Source organism: Saccostrea cucullata, unplaced genomic scaffold (assembly GCF_032062105.1).
Source record: "Saccostrea cucullata isolate Sc308-1 unplaced genomic scaffold, CSIRO_AGI_Scuc_v1 ctg748, whole genome shotgun sequence".
In the NCBI taxonomy this organism is placed as follows: Eukaryota; Metazoa; Mollusca; class Bivalvia; order Ostreida; family Ostreidae; genus Saccostrea; species Saccostrea cuccullata.
This window is the reverse complement of record NW_026924513.1, coordinates 210,939-233,164: the sequence shown is the minus strand read 5'-3', so window position 1 is coordinate 233,164 and position 22,226 is coordinate 210,939. Positions and strand designations below refer to the sequence as shown.

At 34.5% G+C, this 22,226-nt stretch overlaps 1 protein-coding gene across 3 annotated transcripts; it reads left to right on the top strand.

Moving 5' to 3' along the window:
• The first annotated feature begins 4,666 nt into the window (after positions 1-4,666).
• LOC134266614 (vitamin D(3) 25-hydroxylase-like) lies at positions 4,667-13,266 on the top strand. Of its 3 annotated transcripts, none has more exons than XM_062748835.1 (7): positions 4,667-4,786; positions 7,199-7,295; positions 7,847-8,013; positions 8,194-8,718; positions 9,462-9,902; positions 12,283-12,463; positions 13,188-13,257. In XM_062748835.1, exons 2-7 carry the CDS (start codon positions 7,201-7,203, stop codon positions 13,213-13,215), a joined length of 1,437 nt encoding a protein of 478 aa, XP_062604819.1. In that variant the 5' UTR covers positions 4,667-4,786; positions 7,199-7,200; the 3' UTR covers positions 13,216-13,257. The 3 variants fall into 3 exon arrangements, with proteins under 3 accessions (XP_062604819.1, XP_062604817.1, XP_062604818.1); XM_062748833.1 differs by lacking the exon at positions 4,667-4,786 and adding an exon at positions 4,952-5,768 and having other exon boundaries at positions 13,188-13,255; XM_062748834.1 differs by lacking the exons at positions 4,667-4,786; positions 12,283-12,463 and having other exon boundaries at positions 7,058-7,295; positions 13,188-13,266.
• Positions 13,267-22,226: the final 8,960 nt, after the last annotated feature.

Sequence of the window (22,226 nt, the reverse complement as noted above, 5' to 3'; positions counted from 1 at the left end):
GTGGCAATTAGAGTAAGAATAGATTTGAATACGATATATTTTTTTCATATTCCATAGAAATCTTTCATTTACTGGGTTCGTTTTCAGGACCAAGAAACTGCGTGGGTCAACGATTGGCTGAAATGGAAATGTTTCTTTTCGTCACTGCCTTAGTGCAGAAATTTGACATCGAAAACGAGGCCGATACCCCACTTCCATCCCTACGAGGAACGTATAAAGGGGCACACATCACGATTCCTTATAAAACGTGCTTAAAAAAGAGAGCGCAGTGAGAATTCAGGACAATTGTTTAGTATAACTGCATTGAGAAAGTTTTTTTATATTCATATTGATTCCATACCACTTTTATTAATTGTCATACTCAAAAGTATCACCTATATATAATTGCCTATAAAATATATCTTAAGTCCTGTGTATGGCACGCCAAACTCACAAAAGTGAGCTAAAAATAGTTTCACAGTTGATAAACTAGGTTTATGGACTGTAAACTATAGGTTACAAACCGTGAACTATAGTTTTCATATGTAAATCAATATTTAACGGTTGTTAACTATAGTTTACGAATGCCAATCTGAGTATATCTGTCTGTAATAAAACGTTAACACCAGATTTTGTTGATAAACAAAGATGCACGTCTGTAAACTATAATTTAAAGTCGTGAACTATAGTTAAGAGTCGTTAATCATAGTTTCACAAAACGTGAAACTATACTTCTCAGATCGTTAACTATAGTTAAGAGTTGTAAACCATAGTCTACATATGAAGAAACTGTATTTATCCCATGTTTACCCCTTTATCCTGTGGATATACCTCATGTGATATCGTTTTCATATCCCACACTTAAGTGCAGTTATGACATCGCAATGGTTTTTGCATTAGCATGATGAAGTAAAATATAGCGGAGTCTCATATATAAACAGTGTAAAACATGGGTTGTGAAGTATTAAACATGGGATAAAAAGAATCTCCCATGGTTTGTAGCTGGTTTTGATTTTTATACAACTCGTTGTGTGTTTTTATCCCCTCGCCAAGGCTCGGGGATAAAAATCACACAACTCTTTGGATAAAAATCATATCCAGCTACAAACCATGGGGGATCCTATATATATCTGATAATCTATGTTTTGTAATCGCAAATGATTGTTTTCAGTGTTTGGTATAGTTAACAGTTCTGAAATATAGATTATAGGGTTAACTATGGTTTACAGATGTAAAATATAGATTAACGATGTTAACTTTAGTTTCTACCCGTAAACTATAATTTACAACCGATAAATTTAGTTTATCGACTGGGAAACTATGTTTAGCTCAATTTTATGAATATGGCGTTCCATACCTGTGTATAGTTTATTCTTAAATATTCCTAATTCATTGCTGGAATTTCAATGAGTAAAACTTAAACTGATAACACACAATACATATTTTTAAGTCTATATGATTTAATTATATATATATATTTTAAAGAAATACCTCATATATTATATCAATGACCAATTAAGAACATGTGTAAAATTATGTTTTTTAAGGTGAAATATCCCTCTGCTCCAAAGTTCACCATCTTTTTTTAAAATTCCTATTTTTGATTTTCATCAAGAACAACAGCATTAGATTCAAATGGAAAATAGTTAAAGTATGAAGCGCTGTTTATTTTTTTTCAGAAAGGAATACTATGTCTTATCATGAGGTGAAAAATTATGATATGGTAAATAGAAAAATCAATAATATTTTAGCTTACAATAAAATTAAAGATATGAGGTATATATGAAAATTATATTTTCATCATAATTTGCAAATATTGTCCTATACTCAGCACTCAGGGCCATTTAGCAGGGAGGGATCTTCTTTCGTGCCAGCGCCTACTGCGACACGAGACCTCGGTTTATACGGCCTCATCCGAAGGACCGGTCTCCACGTCCCAAAGTAGTATATGTATTCGAGCCTGCGACGTAAGGATCCACTCCTTACTTTGAATTCAAGAGCAGACACTCTAACCTATGTGCCACGCTGGCGACTAAATAGTTTGAAGTATTTGACATAATATTTTCCTTTGATATTGTGTAAATGTAGAATATCTTTCCAACGAATGAGTCATTTGGAACCTTTTTGGCTACCCAATTTAAGCTTTTCATTACAATATATCACCGAATTAATCTATGATTATTGTGCAAGCATATGCTTTTGATATTTATTCCTTGATTCTTTTTGTCAAACAAACTATGACTACAGAAAATGTCTTTGAAAAGAATATGCATAAGCTTTAAATTCAGGAAATTTGAAAGGGACCATATCTAAGGTAACCGCAAACAGGCGGAGATATTTAAATCACATAAATGTGGAAACAAATAGCACATGTGATTTTTTCAAAATCAGATTCTACACTACCAATTAAAATGGAGAAGAGAAAATTGTGTAGTATTATGGTGCACAAATAAAAAATGATTCCAGTGTTCAGGAATGAGGTAGATGTCTCACCCTGCAAACTGTACTGCACAGACGACGTGAGTCTATATTTACTATAATCACACTGTAGATACCAGTATTCTTTCAAAACACACCTAACGAAATATATACAAAATAAGATAGGACACATATAATTTTTAAACCATATTAAAATTTGCGCAAAAAATCTTCGATGGTCTAATTTGAAAGTTCGATAGATACTGCCACAATAGAAACCTCCAATGACAAACAATGAAATGTTCAATGAAAGCGTTATTGTGTATTGAACTGTGGAATGTCACGTGAGTAAAGTAATTATAATATAAATCGTTGACACTCACGGATCTCTTAATTTAGTGGCTAAATTGGCCGTAGTTTGGAGACCTTTTCAAAGAATTAGATATGAGCCGCAATTTGTCCAACGTTGTCCTTTAGATATGTTAAGGGTTAAATTGAAATACACATTTTGTGCAAATGTGATCAATGGACAAGTTGTGGCTCGATGCAAACAATGTCGTTGAAAACTGGTATACATATAAATAACAATAGAAATGTGACAAACATGTTAGACCCCCGTCTCAAAAGCCAGTGTCGCTTGGTATTACTTACTTAAACACTTCCATGTTATATACTAGTAATTTACCAAGACCTGCTCTTAAGGGGGGACCTACGTTGTTCTACGTCATGACAGCGTTATTTGACATCACAATAGATACATTTATATTGTACCATTTGACTTTTGCAACTGGGATGTAGACCAAACATTGTTTATAGACAGCAATTTACAAAAATAACTGTTTAAGTTTGTGTTTATTTATAGGGTTTGATAATATAAGAATTCTCTTCCGTTGGTTGATAGCTCGTAGCGATTTCAGTAGTGAAAAAAAACCACGATAACATGATGATATTAGTGCAAAAAGAAAAGATAAAATTCAGCAAAGAAAGCAGCTTAAATAAAAAAAAAAATTCTTGTTTACTAGTAATTTAGGCATTACATTAATTGCATATCCTCGATAAACTAAAATAAAATTCTAAAAATATACTTGTTCCTTTATTTGCTTATTGATTATTAGACTTAATCATGCTATATATAAGTATTGGTTGTTGACGGAGAGAAAAAATGTAGGAGTACATGCACAGAACGATCGGAATGAAGAAGAAAAGATTACATCAGTGCAATTTATTACTAGTGAAATCAGAATGCTTGTTTTTCGCAAAATATGTTGGTCAGTGCTTACGTACCTTTGTCTTAGTGCGGAAAGGTGAATATTTGTAAATTTAAGAAAACTTCATATTTCTCGTTTATTTTATCACAAACGTATTTGTTTCTTTATTAAAATTACAGATAATTCATTTCTTCAAAACTTATGACTTACAACATTTTCACACAAAGACCTTTTCATATATTGCCTATTATGCATGATGGAATTGTTAAAAATACGACAGAAAATGGAGTGGTTCTTACATTCCGTCATAAATTTCATGCAAGATGAATTGCAATCAATTTGCCTTCAATTTTAAAGATAAAAATCAAATATTTTAAATGCATGTTAATGTTGAATGTGATTTGACATTTTTGGATCTTTTTAGTGCATTATTATTCTGTAGAAAAAAATGACTGAAAATAATCGTATTGTTTTTGCACGTTCTCTTGTGTAAAAATTAGCATATAAAGTTATTCTTTGAATGCTTTAAAATTGAAAATTTCATACACAGAATTTTCGGACATAGGTTCACCTATTGTTTAATACCTGTCAAACATAAAGTCAATGAACTTTGGGATATTTTTTTGCGGAAAACACCGGATCCCAACTCTCATAGCTTAAGTTCACTCATCCTTTATACGAATATCCTTAGAAAATTAAAAGACAAATTTTAAATATCTTCCAATAATATATTAGACTGTTTACACTCGATTAGAACCTACAATTCTTTGTAAGGAGGTCTATCTGGCCTACATGGGTAAAGATATGGAATTGTTTAATATCTGAAACATCATTTAAATTAAATAACTAGATTCATAAATAAAAAAGTTTTTAATGACGGAATTGCAATCATTGTTTGAAATTATCACAGTATTTTTATTATTTGGTGAATAAAAACCCGTACTTTGCAGATTAATCGCCCTGATTTATATAACATCACATTTTGAAACAGATATAGCGCTTAAGATATTGAAAAAAAAAAATCAGAATTTTTTTTCATGCAATAAGAAGGAACCATTAAATCCAAAGAAACTTTATAGCAATTCTTTTTAAAAGTATAATTCTAGAAATCTGTTCTCTGGTTTTCAAGCAATTTAATAGAAAAAAAGATCTGACACCGGTGAACAGGCTATTGGGTACAGGTATTTTTGTTTGCTCATATTTTGCTTTAAAAATTCTACTAAGCAATACATTCAAGTCAACTAAAGAAAATATAAATGAAATATAATTTTATGAATACATTTACAGTGTATTTATCAGCTAAATTGCTTTTTCCTTGAAAAGCCGCATTCTTTCTTTTGACATATGTCCGAGGGGTCGAATCTTTCATAGCTGGACACATACGATTGTGAAAAGTTAATTGGACGTTGTTTTTATTTGTTGTTGATTTTTTTGCGGATAAGAGCAGAAAACATTACAAAACATTAAAAATACTATGAAAATGGAAATTTCTAATAGTAGCTGCATAGCAAAACTACAAATAAGATATCAATGGGACAAAAAGCTGACACTTAACACAATTCAGTGATATTATTACACGAGAAAATACAGTAACTATAAATGTCCATTGGAAAGTATACCTCGTACATTCAATTAATTGCGCAAAACTTGTTTCATTTCTAATACTGCAAAACGTCGCCTAATGTGGGGCAGTGCTTGGAGCATTTGCTGCATCACTGCGTCAAATGGGGGCGAGCTTAAAGACTTGGGCTTGAATAAAACTGCGGTACAAAGACAAGACAAACGTCCTTTAAAAGAGACCAAACACCGAGGTCCCGTTTGGCAGAATGTGTCTGTGTGAAATTTTTCAAAACCCTTAGGAGCCAAGTACAAGTCTCAATTTGCAATCCTCCACAGGCAAGTGGTGGTGTCGTAACAAAGTGAAAATGTCACATTTCGTTACGTTTCACAAACAAACAAAATGAAAAGAACCTGCTTGTACATGAATTGACTTTGACAGTAAACAGTAAACAGGATTTGGTGTTCACATACCAAGTCCGGTAAAGCAGGATTTCGGAGATCAACTCTCACATGCAATTACATACATATTTACTTGTTAAACGCAATTGATTACTGTTGTATTGCATTATTGTTCACTGTTCAGGCTAACAACCAGAAGAGAAGGTAGGTTTATTGTATAAAATGACCTAATTTTATCTTACATTTACTTCTTTTTGGTATGCAATCAATAAATAATTGTCCAGAATAACATACTTCAGAATTATACGGATGTTTGTTTTAATATCGAGCATATATGACCAATATAATTTTATGTATAATGTTGTTCATATTCATATAAATTATTAAAAAGTTGAATTTTTTGATAAATAGACACATCTATGTAATCACACTCACAACCGTCCATCCACACTCACTCCCACCCTCTCACACCTACACACGCACACACACACACACACACCCTCACACACACACACACACACACACACACAAATTTTACAGTTGGGTAAAATGCTATTTTACAATGAAGTATACGGAGATAACGAACACTCTTCAGGCTAAAAATAGTATAAACACTATGATAAACGTGATGAAATTTAACTTCCAATCTTTAACTTCTCTTACTTATGCAGTAACATACCTTCATCCACTGCTTATACAGTTTTTACCTCTCGTTGATTCGATACTCAAGAGCATTATCTACGTATGTACAATTTCTAAAAAGAATGAATGAATGAATGAACAACACACGAAGAAGGCAAATAAATATACAGTCATAAGTCACACTTTTACAATGGTTTCGTAACGTTTTCCTTTTCAGCCCCGAAGTGTGTCGTAATTAAGGAGAATAATTACGGAATTATTTACATACTCCGTAATTATTGTTTAATTTGTCGAGTGCAGTAAATCGCTGGTTTCCGAATTACATTTCAGCTTAGATGACTTAACAAATTTTGAATTAGCTGTTCGTTTATATATACTTTTTGTATATATTACTCTAATAAGGTAAATAAATACATGTACTCATAGCTTTAAAATGCTTTGGTGATTCTCATTGTACAGTCATTATTTAATAAATTAATACTGATTGATTGAATAGGGTCTATTGTTTAACGTTCTTCTCGAGAGCCGCAACCACTTGCTGGTAGAGAGCTGCAAATTTTGTCCTATACTCGGTACTTATAATTAGGACTATTGAGCAGGGAAAGATTTTTTTCGTGCCAGCACCCACTGCTACATTGGACCTCGGTTTTTACGGTCTCATAATAGATTAAGCACTTTATTTGTTTTTAAACTGAAGTCAAAAATTGACTCATACATCATTATTTTAGAGGAAATTACTTTGTGAATCATTTCACATATGTTCAGCATACATTGTTAACATAAGGCCAGAATCTGATTTAAAAAATGTAACTATTGCTCAAAGGTCATACATTTTACCTCCAATAAAGATATGCATGAACTCTTGTTCGTCGGTTGTGAAGTGTTAGTTAGCTTATGCCCGATAACAATCACAATACCACAAAGCGTTTTGATATTGTATTATATAACATTCGTTATTCATTAGTAATTGATTCATTTGTATTGATTTTCAGATATGTCTAGCCGGTGCTACGGCAATTTGCCTCCTCGGGAACCGGGATATCCCCTAATAGGAAACGTTGGTTTTAAAGCCGAGATTCCAGAAATTTTGTAAGAACAACTAAATTAAAGAAACGAAGATGTGTTTATGAAACTCTGATACCCAAGTATGGCAGTATTTGGTAAAGGTCGAAGTTTTCAACTGCAAATCAAATTCCTAGATCAAGGGATAAAAATATTCTTACCAAATGAATGTACTTGTTCTCAATAATATACACGTATCTGTATAATATGAAGGCTCAAGGACAAACAATAATAGTCATGACCAAGGTTAAAGCTTTTTAGAATCCGGTTCAAACACTGATGTCAAGGTCAAATGTAAGGTACCAAAAAGGTGACCTTCTGATAAAAACAGACAAGCCCAAGCATAAACACACATAAAATATGAGAGCTCTAAGATCCAATCAAATTTAATATTATTAGCAATATACGCTAAAGTTTTTACGGACAAACAGACAGGTAGACACTCCTAATCTTCGATACAAGGGGTACACAATTAAATTAATATAAAAAAATCAAATTTTGTTCTATTTCAAATCAATATTGATGATTAAGGTTTCACTGGTACTTTAAGAAAATAGTGTTGAATTGAAAAATTTCAGAAATCTATGGCAAAAACATGGAGACTTGTTTACATTGAAAGTATTTGGACAGACCATAATCGTAGCTTGTGGACACCAAACGTTACATGAGATGCTGGAGAAACATGGAGAATATTGTTGTGAACACCCTTGTGTATATGGATACACTGAATATTTTGAAAGTTCAGGTATAAATATTATGTTGTTTGTATCCACCAAATTGATATGTAAAATATGGTCATTGCAAATATGTCCTTTGTATGTATTAGGAAAAAGCAAATATCTTAAATAAGATATGCTATTGTCTTTAAGTTAATGATTTATCATTGCATTATAAAATGGATAAAATAATGTGTCAACTTATCTAGGTATAATTGGTGCCTTTGAAAATGTCTGGTATGTTCAGAGGAAATTCTTAAAAGACACATTGACATCAATAGATTCCGGAGGCTCAAATCTAGAGACCCATGTAGCCAATGAAGTCCCAGATTTTATTAATCATGTAGAAAATAGTGGAGGTCAACCTTTCAGTATTGATGAATTGCTAAAGAAAAGTCATTACAACATCGTCTCATCTATCATATTTGGGAAAAGATTCGAACTTGGAGATGCCACATTGACACGGCTTGTGGAATTGGTTTATGAATCGACAATTAATACTCCAGATCAAGCAGTCTTGTCTTTCTTTGAGTGGATGAAATACCTCCCAGGAGATTGTTTAAAAGTAAGACGTCAGCGATATCTTATCGACCAGATTTTAGCAATTATACAACAGGAGGTAGATGAACACAAGAAAGTCGAAGAAAAACCGAATTCTACAGACCTGATTTATAGCTTTTTTAAAGAACAGGAAAGGAGAAAACAAAGCAATGAGAATCTGGTTGGCTTCCAAGGTATTCTTATCTTTTCTGAATGAAAAAGTAAAGTTGATCAATCTTCAACTGTAAAATCACATATTTTCGTGGGTCATTTTTTCGTGGTTTGGGTAAAAGTTCTTGTTTCGTGGGGATTTGATTTCGTGGATGAAGAATTGTTTTATAATAATGCATGCAACAGTGAAAATTTCGTGGTGGACATGAATTCGTGGCTCTCTTCATACCTTGAAAACAATGAAAATTAACCCCCACGAAATTTTGTGATTTCACAGTATTTCCTTAAAATCTGCACGGATTATGAATGGGGCAAAACCCGTATCACTGAAAATACGAGAAAAGGATCGGGTGCTAAGTTGAAGTAAGCATCGTCTGCCGATCAGATGTAACCGCTGTAAGGCATCTGTACTGATCCGATACTTAACACGATACCCATAGGATAAAATGTCAAGATATGTCACTATAACGATCAAAAAATTTGTGAATGGTCTGTATTGAATTCAGAATTGATTATTACCAGATGTATATATTGCGTAACAATCAGATTAAAAATAAAACACCAATTGCAGGTGAAAATGGAATATAAGGAAATATATTTTATTTATTCATTCGTGTTTAAGTGTAATACATTTGAACTATTATTGATAATTTAATTCAGAAAGGTTTTGGGATGAACAAAATTTGAAAACTGGGCAATTTTTTTCTTTTATGATTATATATTATATTAAAATGACGTCAATCTATACACTATACGTTTTGAACAGACCGAGACTTGCTTCTGATGGGATATGGACTTCTCCTCGGTAGCATTGGCGGTATTCTGGCCCTTCAGTGGGCGGTGCTTTACCTGATGCATCATCCCAAAGTTGTCTCTCGCATGCAGCGAGAAATTGAGGAAAACGTTGGAAACAGCCGCCCTCCTACCATGGCAGATAAACCACGTCTTCCCTACTGTCAAGCGGTGATGTACGAGGTACTCCGAGCAGCATCAGTAATCCAAGTTTCCCCGACTCATTGCATTTCCACTGATTTAACGATAAATGGCTACCATCTAAAGAAAGACTCGTGGATACTGTTTGCGTTCTGTACGGTCAACATGGATCCGTCTATTTTTAAAGAACCAGAAACATTTAATCCAGATCGTTTCATTAATGAAGATGGCCAAGTATTTGGTTTTGAGAAGGTCAACGTATCTTTCTCTATAGGTTTGTATTACGCATTTTCCATTTATTCATACGTGTAAGTGTAGGAAATGAAATTGTAATGATTTGATTTAGAACTGGGGTATTTGATATCAAGAGTAAACATAGCACATATTTGCTTCAATTAATTTGATTTTATTTTGCACGGATCATCTCATATAATTTAATCTAATCACCAAAATGACGTTTAGTTTTAACCCCTCGACTATCAGAATTGAAATAAAATTTATTCCGTAATGTGACTTTTTCGTTCGAGGATTTGATTTGTAAATTATTATAAACGGAAGTTTTTTTTTGAATCTGTACATGTGATCTTAAAAGAAGATATTTAAAAGCTTAATGTATGTCTTTAATGATTTAAGTTCTTTATGATAATTAGAATACGAAGAAAATTGTATTACTATATATACTCAACAAAAAAAGAAACGCATATATTCAGATTAAACATGATAATCTAAGTTTTCAGTTTAAACCTTAATTTTTAAAGTGACTTAAGAGTGTGTTGTGATGAAAATCAAATAAGCCCTATGTTCCAAATTGACGTGTTAGGTTGATGTCATTGTCGTCGCCTCTAAATTCTAGAGGCATAAGTCTTTAACAATCCATATGTCCTTTGCGACCCCTCAGCGCTAGTGGATTTCCAATGTACGGACGTCTTTCACGAATACCAGCTCCTCTCAGTCTTTTAAGAACAATTGTGCATTCTATGCTGATTTCAGCAGTTTGTACAGCAGTTCCGAGTCGATTGCGCAGGTGCTGATGGAGGATCTGACGGTCCTTTCTGGGTGTGTAACCCGCAAACGGCGAGTTCTAGGTCTGTCATCTGTGTTTCTAGCTGAAGGAGACGTGCGTTTAACTGCTGCAAAACCGATTGATGTACACCAAATGCAGTTGCAACTTGCAGTTGCGTAGTTCCGGTTAGAATCATTATTAGAGCCTTATTGTGTACATCTTTGTTAATGCGTGGCATTGCAGCATCAACATTGCAATCAAAGCAAAAATATGGGCTTAATAGGAATGATTATTGTTTCTTTAAATCCAAAATTTCATTGAAATTAGACCCCCGAATTACCAGAAATCATGCAAAACACTATTTTCATAAACATTATTAATCAAGGGAAATAATTCAACAATTTGTGTTTAAAACCCCATGGTGAACTTTAAATAGGTCACAGGTATATAATGATAAAACGATGTCTGTTCCATATGCTTTTTAGCTCACCTGAGCCGAAGGCTCGAGTGAGCTTTTCTGATCAACGTTTGTCCGTTGTATGTCGTTGTCGTTGTAGTCGTCGTCGTAAACTTTTCACATTTTCATCTTCTTCTCAAGAACCATTGGGACAATTTAAACCAAACTTGCCACAAAGTTTCCTTGAGTGAAGGGGATTCAAGTTTGTTCAAATGAGGGGCCAAGCCCTTTTCCAAGGAGAGATAATTATGAATTAATGAAAAATGAATGACGTCTTTTAAAACTCTTCTCCTCCATAACCAATGGGCCAAGAAAGATGAAACTCATGTGGAAGCATCCTCAGGTAGTGAAGATTCAAGTTTGTTCAAATCATGACCCCTGGGGGTAGGGCGGGGCCATAATGGCTGATCAAATTTTTCCATAGAAATATACCGGGGGGGGGGGAGGGTATAGGAAAAATCTTTAAAAATTTTCTTCTCCAAAACCACTGGACCAGGAAAGATGAAATTCATGTGGAAGCATCCACAGGTAGCTTAAATTCAATTTTGTTCAAATCAAGACCCCCGGGGGTAGGGTGGGGCCAAAATGGACGATTTAAGTTTTCCATAGAAATGAATACATCAGAATTTTTTTTAAACTCTTCTTTTTAAGAACCATGAAGCCATGATTGGTCATATCTTTATGTAAGCATCCTCACGTAGTGTTGATTCAAGTCTGTTCAAGTCATGGACCAGAAGTAGGGTTTGGATAGGGTGGGCCACAATTGGGGATCAAAGTTTTGCCTAGAAATATAATGGAAATTTTTTTCCCCATAGAATAGATAAGCCATGATTAATCATACTGATATGGACGCACTCTCAGGCAGTAAAAAGTCAAACTGGTTCAAATGAGGGCTCCCAGGGGTAGCTGGGCCACAATGGGGGGGGGGGGTGTCAAATGAATAAATATAAAAAAAATCATCTGCTCAAAAGTAGTTGGTAGTTTAAAATTCCTGACACCCCTCCCCCATGTAAACTTCTCAATACTGAGGTGATTTCTTCTTTATTTCCTAGCCAATGTGCTCAGGTGAGCAATGTGGCCCATGGGCCTCTTGTTCAAAATTTCTTTGATGAGTAAAAATTATGCGTTTCTTTTTTTGTTGAGTATATTTTTCATATTGCATAAAAATCCTTCATTTAATTGGTTCTTTTTCAGGACCAAGAAACTGTGTTGGCGAACAATTGGCTAAAATGGAAATGTTTCTTCTCATCACTGCCCTAGTGCAGAAATTTGACATTGTGAACGAGGCCGATACCCCATTACCATCCTTAGAGGGAATGTATGATGGGGCACACCTCGTCATCCCTTATAAAGCGTGCTTAAAAAAAAGAGTGCAGTGAGAATTCAGAACAAGTTTTTATTTCAACTGCATTGAAAATGATATTTTATATTCGTATTGATTGTATACCACTTTTGTTAAGCGTCATACTCAAATGTATCACCTATATGTACTTGCGTATAAAGTATATCTGAGGCCCTGAATACATAATATCCTCAATGACTGCATGAATAACATCCAACTGTTTCTCAGTTTCTTTTGTTTATCAATTGCTATACTCTGAAATATAAAATTTCTAATCCATTACCGTAATTTCAATTTGTAAAGCTTTAACTGATGCAAATTATATTAAAGTTTTTAAAAAATTCAAGATTTGATTATGATTATACATTTAGAAAATATCTGACATATATTATGTCAATGACTAATTAAAACATTAACAAAAGTATGCTATTTAAGACGTAAAACAGACAGCGGAATACAAACACGTGAAATAGAGAGAGAGAGAGAGATATCAGGTGGGGCGATTGCTTCGTTTCAAAGCGACAGGAATCATATTTGACTTTGTTAAAAGACCCAACCGAAAGAAATAGTAAAACATTATACATTTATTGTCGGACCCAAGAACCAAAGTGTCTGCCTGAGGCCGTTAGGCCGAAGGCAGACAGTTTGGTTTGAGGGTCGACAAAACGCATTTTGCCCGAGGACTCAGTCAATAAATGTTTTGTTTTACCTTTCATTTTATTTATTATGTAATTTGTACTGTTTTCCTTGACCTCAGGTCCTCATCGTTGAACACCAGTGAATGAAAATGAGATTAGGCTCCGCTATTCTGTGACGTAGGTAAACGGTCCAAAATCTCACCAACCGGTCCAACATCTCACTCAGTGGTCAAACACTATTTTTTATGCCCACTCATCAAAACAAAAGAAATAGGTAGAACATGAATATTGTAGACTCCAAAATTACTTGTATTATAAAAGGCGCTCTCTAATGTTGCATGGCAAGAGTGGCGAACTGTGCTGATGACGTTCCACGAGGCTTGAGGAAACCGAGATAATTTACAGCGAAAATAATGGATGTTCCCAGGGTTTGTAATCCATATTGTGTATATTAAGGAATATAGCAATGTTTATGCACTATAAATGCAAAAAGTTTCAAATTATCGAGTCACAAATTCAAACATAACATAATCATTGTGTAAATGAAGAATTTATAGGCATACCCTTAGAAAATTAAAAGATCAAATCTCTATCGATTATATTTTAATCTGTTTACAATCGATTCGAAACTTAGTTTTTATGATGGCTCATATGGCCTACATTGGTAAAGACATGGCATAATAGATACGTCAAACGATGGGCCAGATATGGAAAAGAAGACGTTGACACCTTGTCAGTATGGTTAAATGTATCAGATCGATGTTAAAGTCGGGTATTAAAATCCTTCTGTGTTCAATAATCCAGAAGTGAAAAAAGAATTAGATTGATTACATGATCAGTACGTATTGGTTACTGCCGACAAAGCAGGTACATGTAACAACATTGTCTTCGTTTGTAAGGCTCATTATATAAACTGTATTTTAGAAGAAATTGGATTTAATTCTACGGGGGTAAACCTACTTATACTCAAACATTCCTTTCTAAGGTAGAAATTTTAATACCACAGAGCTAAAATGATTTGAACTACCCTATATGTATTGGATTCCGAAACTTCATAAAAATCCTTACAAACAAAGATACATTGCGGGTTCCTGTAAATGTTCAACAAGCCTCTTTCCTTTCTCCTCACTAAGATATTGACAGTTGTGAAGGAAAAACTTCAAGAGTACTGTGCAACAATATATTAAAGAAGTGGTGTGAATCAGATGTGGATACTCAAAAATTTCAAAGAACTTTTGGACAATTTGAAATCACAAGATTTACCAAAATCAGTAGCTTAAAAACTTACGATTTTTCAACTTAATACACGCCCCGTGGGGATCCGGGTTAGAATAGGTCCTCAGTACCCCCTTGCTTGTCGAAAAAGGCGACTATATGGGGCGGTCCTTCGGATGAGACCGTATGAACCGAGGCCCCGTGTCACAGCAGGTATGGCACGATAAAGATCCCTCCCTGCTCAAAGACCGTAAGTGCCGAGCATAGGCCTAAATTTGCAGCCCTTCACCGGCAATGGTGACGTCTCCATATCACTGAAATATTCTGGAGAGGGACGTTAAACAGTATACAATCAATCAATTAACTTAATACACAACCATTCCTCGCGATGAATTAAGTCCAGGCTTTTTGATATCATTGACAGCTGCTTTTTCAATAAAAATGAATCTCGGAAATTTACTTATCTGGTCATTGGTTATTTGCAAAATTATTTTTTTAAAACACATTCTGATTGCACACACAAGTACTCTGAAGTTGACATCAAAGAGTTACTTGAGTTTCTGATTGACAATATCTATGTGGTTTTTGGAGACCAGGCATTCAAACAATCTATTGGAATTCCCATGGGTAACAATTGTGCTCCGTTATAAGCAGACCAGGACTTGTGCAAAATCTTATGCGTGAAAAGAAGAAAACACTTTCTGTGGCCTTCTACTTGACATTTTGATATATCGATGACGCATTGCCAATTAACAGTGGTAATTTCCATTCCTACGTCGATACGATATATCCTGGTAAACTTAAGACAAAATATACCACAAATTCTAATACATCTGTTTCATACTTGGATATTTTACTAGAAAAAGACGTTAATGGTAATTTAACAACAAGCTCTATGATAAACATGATGCCTTTAACTTTTCTCTCATCAACTTCCCTTACTTATGCAGCAATATACCTTCATCACCTGCATACGAAGTATATATATCTCAGTTGATTCGATACGCAAGAGCATGCCCTACGTAAGAACAGTTTCTAAAACGACATAATTCATTGTCAAGCAAGTTGATAAAAGAATAATAGCAGTGTCGTTTAAAGTAAAAATTTATCGTTAAGTTAAATGCTGACTTACGTTTTTCATACTTATTGTTAGTCCATTAATTTTTATAACGCACTTTGAAAAATTACGCACATTGAAAAAAAAATCAAAGTGCGGTAAATTTGGGACCAAATCAACGCACTTTGCAAAAATAAAATTTCTTTTCAAAGTGCGTTAATATCGACCATATTAACGCACTTTGAAAAAAATGTGTATGGCTTGGTCAATATTCTTGCAAATCGTAAGTATAATAAATAATTGAATCTTTTTAATAACTCTTCGATGATGAGGTTACTTCAGTATGTGAAAGTGAGCGATTTTTATTTTTCTATGCTTTGAAAATTCTTTCTGTCTTAATTAAGAGGGCCGAGTGGGTTTTAGTGTGTGAAAACTATATTTTTATGCCATATATCACTTACAATAACCCCAGTGTACATGCCAAGTTCGAGGAAAATCTACCGTCCAGGTATTTTTAAGGCATCGTCTAAAAACACAGGTACATTTACTAGAGGATTATGTAGGAAAAGCCAATTTTTTGCACTTAATCAAAGCAAATTATACAAATACTGCAATAGAGTTTTTGTCCAAAGTATACTATTTGATAACAAATACTATATTGTATATTATATATTATGTAAGAAACACAAAATTCTACCGTCTTGTTACCGGAGGGAGCGTATCAAAATGCTAAAAATTAACGAATTTTACTGTAAATATCGAGTACTACAAAATCTGATGGGTGCAAAGGATTTATATGAAAACATAATACAAATAAAGGGAATAATCTCAAATTTCAATGTTTTAAATTTCAATAGCGTATATTTATCAAATTTTCTTTAATAACATTTTATTACCGCTTTCTTTGAGAGCTCCAGCTTATCATAACGTCAAAACACACTGTAACAACGTCAACCTACCTATCAAATGCAAAATCGGTTGAAATCAATTATATAAAATTTTGATTATATTTTTGAACCCGTAATTCCTTAATTGTGTTTTATCAATTAAGCGAAAAAAGTTGCATCAAAACAGTAAATACGCTTCATTTTACTACGATGCGCGAAATATTGTGCAATGAAAACCACAGTCGGCCCCCTTAATTGATTATTTTTATTTTTTTTCCAGTTTGCATGCATATTATGTAAACTAAATTAATTGAAAGTTTCAACGTCATATCATTTATGCAAATACATATATTTGTGTGTAATATAGGCATCGATACCAGGAAGGGGGGGGGGCTTAGGCACACAAATATTCTGCAAAGATAAACTTATAAAAGGCATTGAAAATTGGGCTTACCTTGAGAAGGGGGGGGGGGCAAAAAGCTGACACAATTCTAGTGCTATCCTTAAACAAAACATAATTATAAAAGCAAAATTGGGACGAACAGCCACGTACAATCAATCAAACGAAACTTGTTACTTATCTAATGCTCCAAAAACTCGCCTAGGTGGGACAATGCTTGAAACATTTGCTCTATAACAGCTTTGAAAGGGGGCAAGCATTACGTCGCGAGTTCGAATCAAACTATAGTACAAAGAGAAAGGTCCTTTGTACCACAAACCGAGGTCCCGTTCCGGAGTAAGGGCCTTCGTGAAAATGATCTCTCATTGCTCAAAACTCCTAAACGCTCAGAACAAATTTTAATTTGCAATCCTCCACAGGCAAGTGCTGGTGTCGTAATAGAAGCAGAACATTCCATATTTCGGAACGTTCAACAAACACACAAAATAACAAGAACCTGGTCGTACAGTCATGTTCTGTCTTTTGTAAACAGGATTTTGTGTTCATTTAGTGAGTCCGGTAAAGCCGGATTTCGGCGGTCAGTCTTCACATGCTATTCCATACATATTTACTTGTTAAACGTAATTGATTACTGTTGTATTGCATTATTGTTCATAGTTCAGTATAACAATAAGAAGAAACGGTAGGTTTAGTGTATAGAATATCTCCTATATTTATCTTACTTTTGACAGTCTTTTTGTCATCAATCAATATCATTATTAATTGTCCAGAATGATATGCTTCAAAACAGTGAAATCACAAATTTTCGCGGGGTTTAATTTTCGTTGTTTTTGAGGTCTGATTAGACCGACGAATTTATGTCAACGAAAATTTGACCCAAGGAAAATATGTGATTTCACGGTATTTTACGGATGTTTGTTGTATTTTGTAGCATAATATATAACCGGATGAAAGTAATTTTTTTGTGAATCGTTGAACATTTCCATATGAATTGTTAACTTTGTCTGTAAAAACACAAACCCGATTCAAACACTCCCACACCCGTATCCGTCCTTGCACACTCACATACCGTTATTGTGGCTCACATGCATACACACAAACAAATTTTACAGTCGGGTACATTTCTATTTGACAATAAAATATATGGAGATAACAAACAGTATTCATAATCAAAGTTCATAGAACAATAAAAACTAGGAGCAGAGCAAACACAGACCTCCAAAACATCAGAAGTGGGATCAGGTGCCAGTTGGGAGTGAGCATCCCTTGCCGACCGGTCACACCCGTTGTCTGCTCCTTCTCTTATTTGGGAAATGACTGAAAAATCAGTCACCAATACGTGGTGTATATAATAGACTAACAATTAGTATAAAAACCTCAGTCGGCATTTGACTCAATGACAAATATAATTGTATTTGCCGACATGGTCACTGTATCGACCACAGAACTTACGCAATGAAGACTTTAAATGCTTATAATCTCGTTTCATCAACTTGTTTGTTAAAGCTGACATGAATTCTTAAAAACACAACATTTTCATCTATGTACGACTTGTTTCATACCAACTATAGCCGTATTCCGCCATATTTCTTTCAGATACATTGTCTCATTGTAACGATATATACCCCGATGCGGTCGTTACACTTGATTGATTTTTTGGCTTGGGTATCGACTTGTGCACATCTCCGATGGTAAAGAACATGAGAACACATTAGGTGTTCGAGACATTTCAAAAGCACAACAAACAACATAATAATCATATTTCTGAATAATTATTGATTTGAATCAAAAGGAAAAAAAATGCAAGTTTGGAAGAGAAATTTAGATGCAAGAGTACGTATTTTACAGTGCGCAAATTTATGCAGAATAAACTTGAAATAAAAAGCAGTAAAATCTGCAAACATAATTTGAAATTATATCATTTGAATGGAACAAAACAACCTACGTCTTTGATTTGCAGGTCCTAAAGATGCAATTGATGCATATCGAGAAAACGCCTCGAACGCTGTAAACGTATCCATACCTGGAAATAGGTTACTGCATCGGTTAGAAGATATGCACAAGTCAAGTGATATACACCCTGAATCCCATTTATTGAAATATGCATCACAAAAAAAGAAATAAACTCCATAAAAGCTCAATAGTAAACACACTGTCATTACTCCGTACAGTCGATACACTGAGTCCGTGCTGATCAAATTTTGGTCAGGGAAAATATCACAAGTGGAAAGAGAAGGTATTTGCGCGGCTGAAAAGGGGGGGGGGTTAAAGTATTATAACTGCTGTTCATAAGCTATAATTGTGAATTGTCTATCTACATGTAGTTCTAACATTCTATACAAAGTCATGTATATAGTCTGCAGTTGGTTTGCATCGCAAAATTCATTTGTCAATTATAACTGATTGTTTTAGTACTAATCTCCAATCGAAACCAAGTAATTTTTATGTGTACATCTAAACGTTCTTTAACACACACGGAGAAAGGCCATCCCCTGTTCAATTTCACATTTAGGCATTTGGGTTTTTTAGGCGCGGGTGGGGGGGCATGCAAAAATAATTGACATGACCGTTATTTAAATATTCTTGGAAGACTGACATTTCTGCCGAATTCAATTTTGAGATTTTTTTTAAATGGGTCACTCCGACCACAAAGTATATGCATTTTGAGGGATGTAACTGTATTATGTTGTTACAGTGAGTCTTTCGAGACTTCAGTATTCCTGCTTGAGAGTCTAGCTTTTTTTTCGTATAAAAATAATTTCTTTAGAAGTATTTGAGAAATAATTTTAAGAGCTGGGGTAGGGATACTTGACACTGGTTGAATACGGATAATTTTTATTAATTCTTTTGTATATTGAACTCTCTCTCTCTCTCTTTCCCTCTCCTATCCGTTAGGGCAATAATAGGTATAAGATCCTACGCACTTTGTGATGTTCCATTTATTAAGCCTTAGAACTGATCAAGAATTTTTCTCAGGCGGGATGTCGAAACATAAATTGAATAATAATTTTAATTTGGACAAGAAATTAACCCACACGCCCAAATTGAAATAGAAACTAGAGATATTGTGAGCAATGAGCTCTCTAAATGATACCCCGCCTCTCATATGATTATAATGGCAAAGTCCATATTTTGCTGTTGTCGCTAAACCCAAAATATGTGTCGAATCAAAAAGCAGGCACGTAGCACCGTAATTTAAAGTGTTGGCCAGGCAGAGATTTTTTTTCATTACCTGAAAAAGTTGACAAGCAAAAAAAAAGAACAAAACAAAACAAAACAAAACCACACCTTCAATTAACATTTCCTATAGTATAAGTTAGGTGGCGGAAAAAAGTGGGGGGGCTCCCCCCCCCCCCCCCCACCCCCGTTGCTTCACCCCTGAAAAGTAAAATAAGATTTGCACAATGGTAATATGTAATAAACCTAAGATTCTGTGAAAGTTTCATTAAAATTCACCAAGTGGTACAAGATGATTTGCGGATAAGAGATTGGTACCCCAACGCGTATGAGACAGACGCACGGACAGACGGACGGACATAACGGTTACTATATACCCTCCCACTTTTCAAGCCGGGAATATAATAAACGTGAAATATACATCACAGGAATGGGAACATTGGGAACTTTCTCAAATTCCTTCTCAAACGTACGTGTCGAACCTGGCCTGGACAACAGACAAAAAAAGAGAATTTGTAAAAAGCTAATTGTAGGTAGAATGTGGAATGGGGAGTTTGCTCTCTCTTCTTATATGCTTTTTCTAATAATCATTAATTATTTATGTCTAGAAATTTAATTCACATTTAATTTTATTTTCATTATCATTGCACCACAGAAGCAAACTCATTTATTATACCCCTCGCAATAAGTTGCGTGAGGTATAATGTTTTTGACCCGTCAGTCAGTCTTTTTTTTTTTTCATTTTTTGGTTTCAGGTGGGTTACCCCAACTTCTCATAAAACACTGCACAGAGTTTTGTCGAACTTTGCAGATATTTATAGGAGAAAATGTGTGTGTAGATATGCACATCACCAGAAAATTCAGAATTCTTACATTTAGATTTTGGCCATATCTCGAATATAGAGATGAGCAATTTGTCAGCGCAATTCCTCATAAACCGCTGCACACAATTTCGTCAAACTTTGCAGATATTTAGGACACAATGTGTATAGATGAGCATATTACATGTAATGGAAATTACGATTCATTTATTTTTTTCTGGGAATTTCAGCACTTCGACTTTTGGGGGAGCGTGGGGTATGTGAACTTGCTCTCTTTTTTTCTTTCATTATGCACAAAATTATAAATAACTTTAAATCAAATTATATTAGGTCTACTAAAGCCTATACACAGTATTTATTTCATGATAATTAATCTGTTTCAGACGTTTTTCAGAAATATTTTAATGAGAGTGTTGATATGCATGTTTAATACCCCCCCCCCCTCCTATCACAGGAAAATATCTTCAAAAGGTACGAATGATTTGCAATCATGCATGCTTTTTTTTTCAAATAAATTTAATGAAGTTAAACCATGTATAATCATAATTTTTATTTACTACATTTACAAACAAGAGCAATGTTTATTTTTGAAAAAAAATTCAATCAACCCCACTCAGCTTTCAACCTTTGATATTTTCCCTGGCCAAATAAAATGATCGGCATGGGCCACGTGTGTCCAAGCATCTTTTACTTTTGAGTTAGCAATGGATTACATGACTTCTGAGATGCATTTTTCAATAAAAGTAAAATAGGATAATTCTTTCGACATGTGCACATCCCTGTAACGAAAGCAGTATTCAGGTAAATGTTTTATCACTGCGTTTGACGCGTTTTCTCGACCTGCATGGATTTTTGCTGTACATAAATGTATTCCGTGTTAGTGTACTTTTTATATTGCAGCAAATGCATTCAAAAATAATTTAATTCTTTATAGTTCTATTTTTGTTGAATTTTTACTTTTCAAACATGTATTGGTCGTTTATGGACTTTTAAAAACTATGCTATCGGAGATGTGTACATGTCGACAGCCAGACTAGAAAATCACTCAAGTGAAACAATTCGTCAAGGCTATATATAGCAGGTACAGGTGGCCAAAAATCTTCGATTAAATATGGCGGAATCGAACAAATATGTCGGACAAGGGCGTACAGGAATGTAGTAAGTCGTACAAAGATGAAAACTGATGCCTTTTTAAGAGTTCATGTCAGCTTTAATAATTAACCTCGTTTAGAAATTGTACATATATAGAGCGTACTCTTGCTTGTCGAATCAACTCACCACTACTATTGTTATTGAGCTTTAAATTCAAGGCAGTAGGTTTATTCATTCAAAGGTTCATGGTAGCCTAGTGGTAGAGCGTGATCGGGAGGCCCAGGTTCGATTCTCGTTCCCGGCGCCGCGCCAAACCTAAGACGTAAAAATAGGTAGTGACTGTTCCTAAGACGTAAAAATAGGTAGTGACTGTTCCTTCGCCAAGCGCTCGGCATCAGAAGTGAAAGTCACGGGTCTTTCGGATATGACCTTTAAAACGTAGGTCACGTGTCACGGTAGGCACTGGCACGATAAAGAACCCTCACTGCTCAATGGCCCTGAGTGCCGAG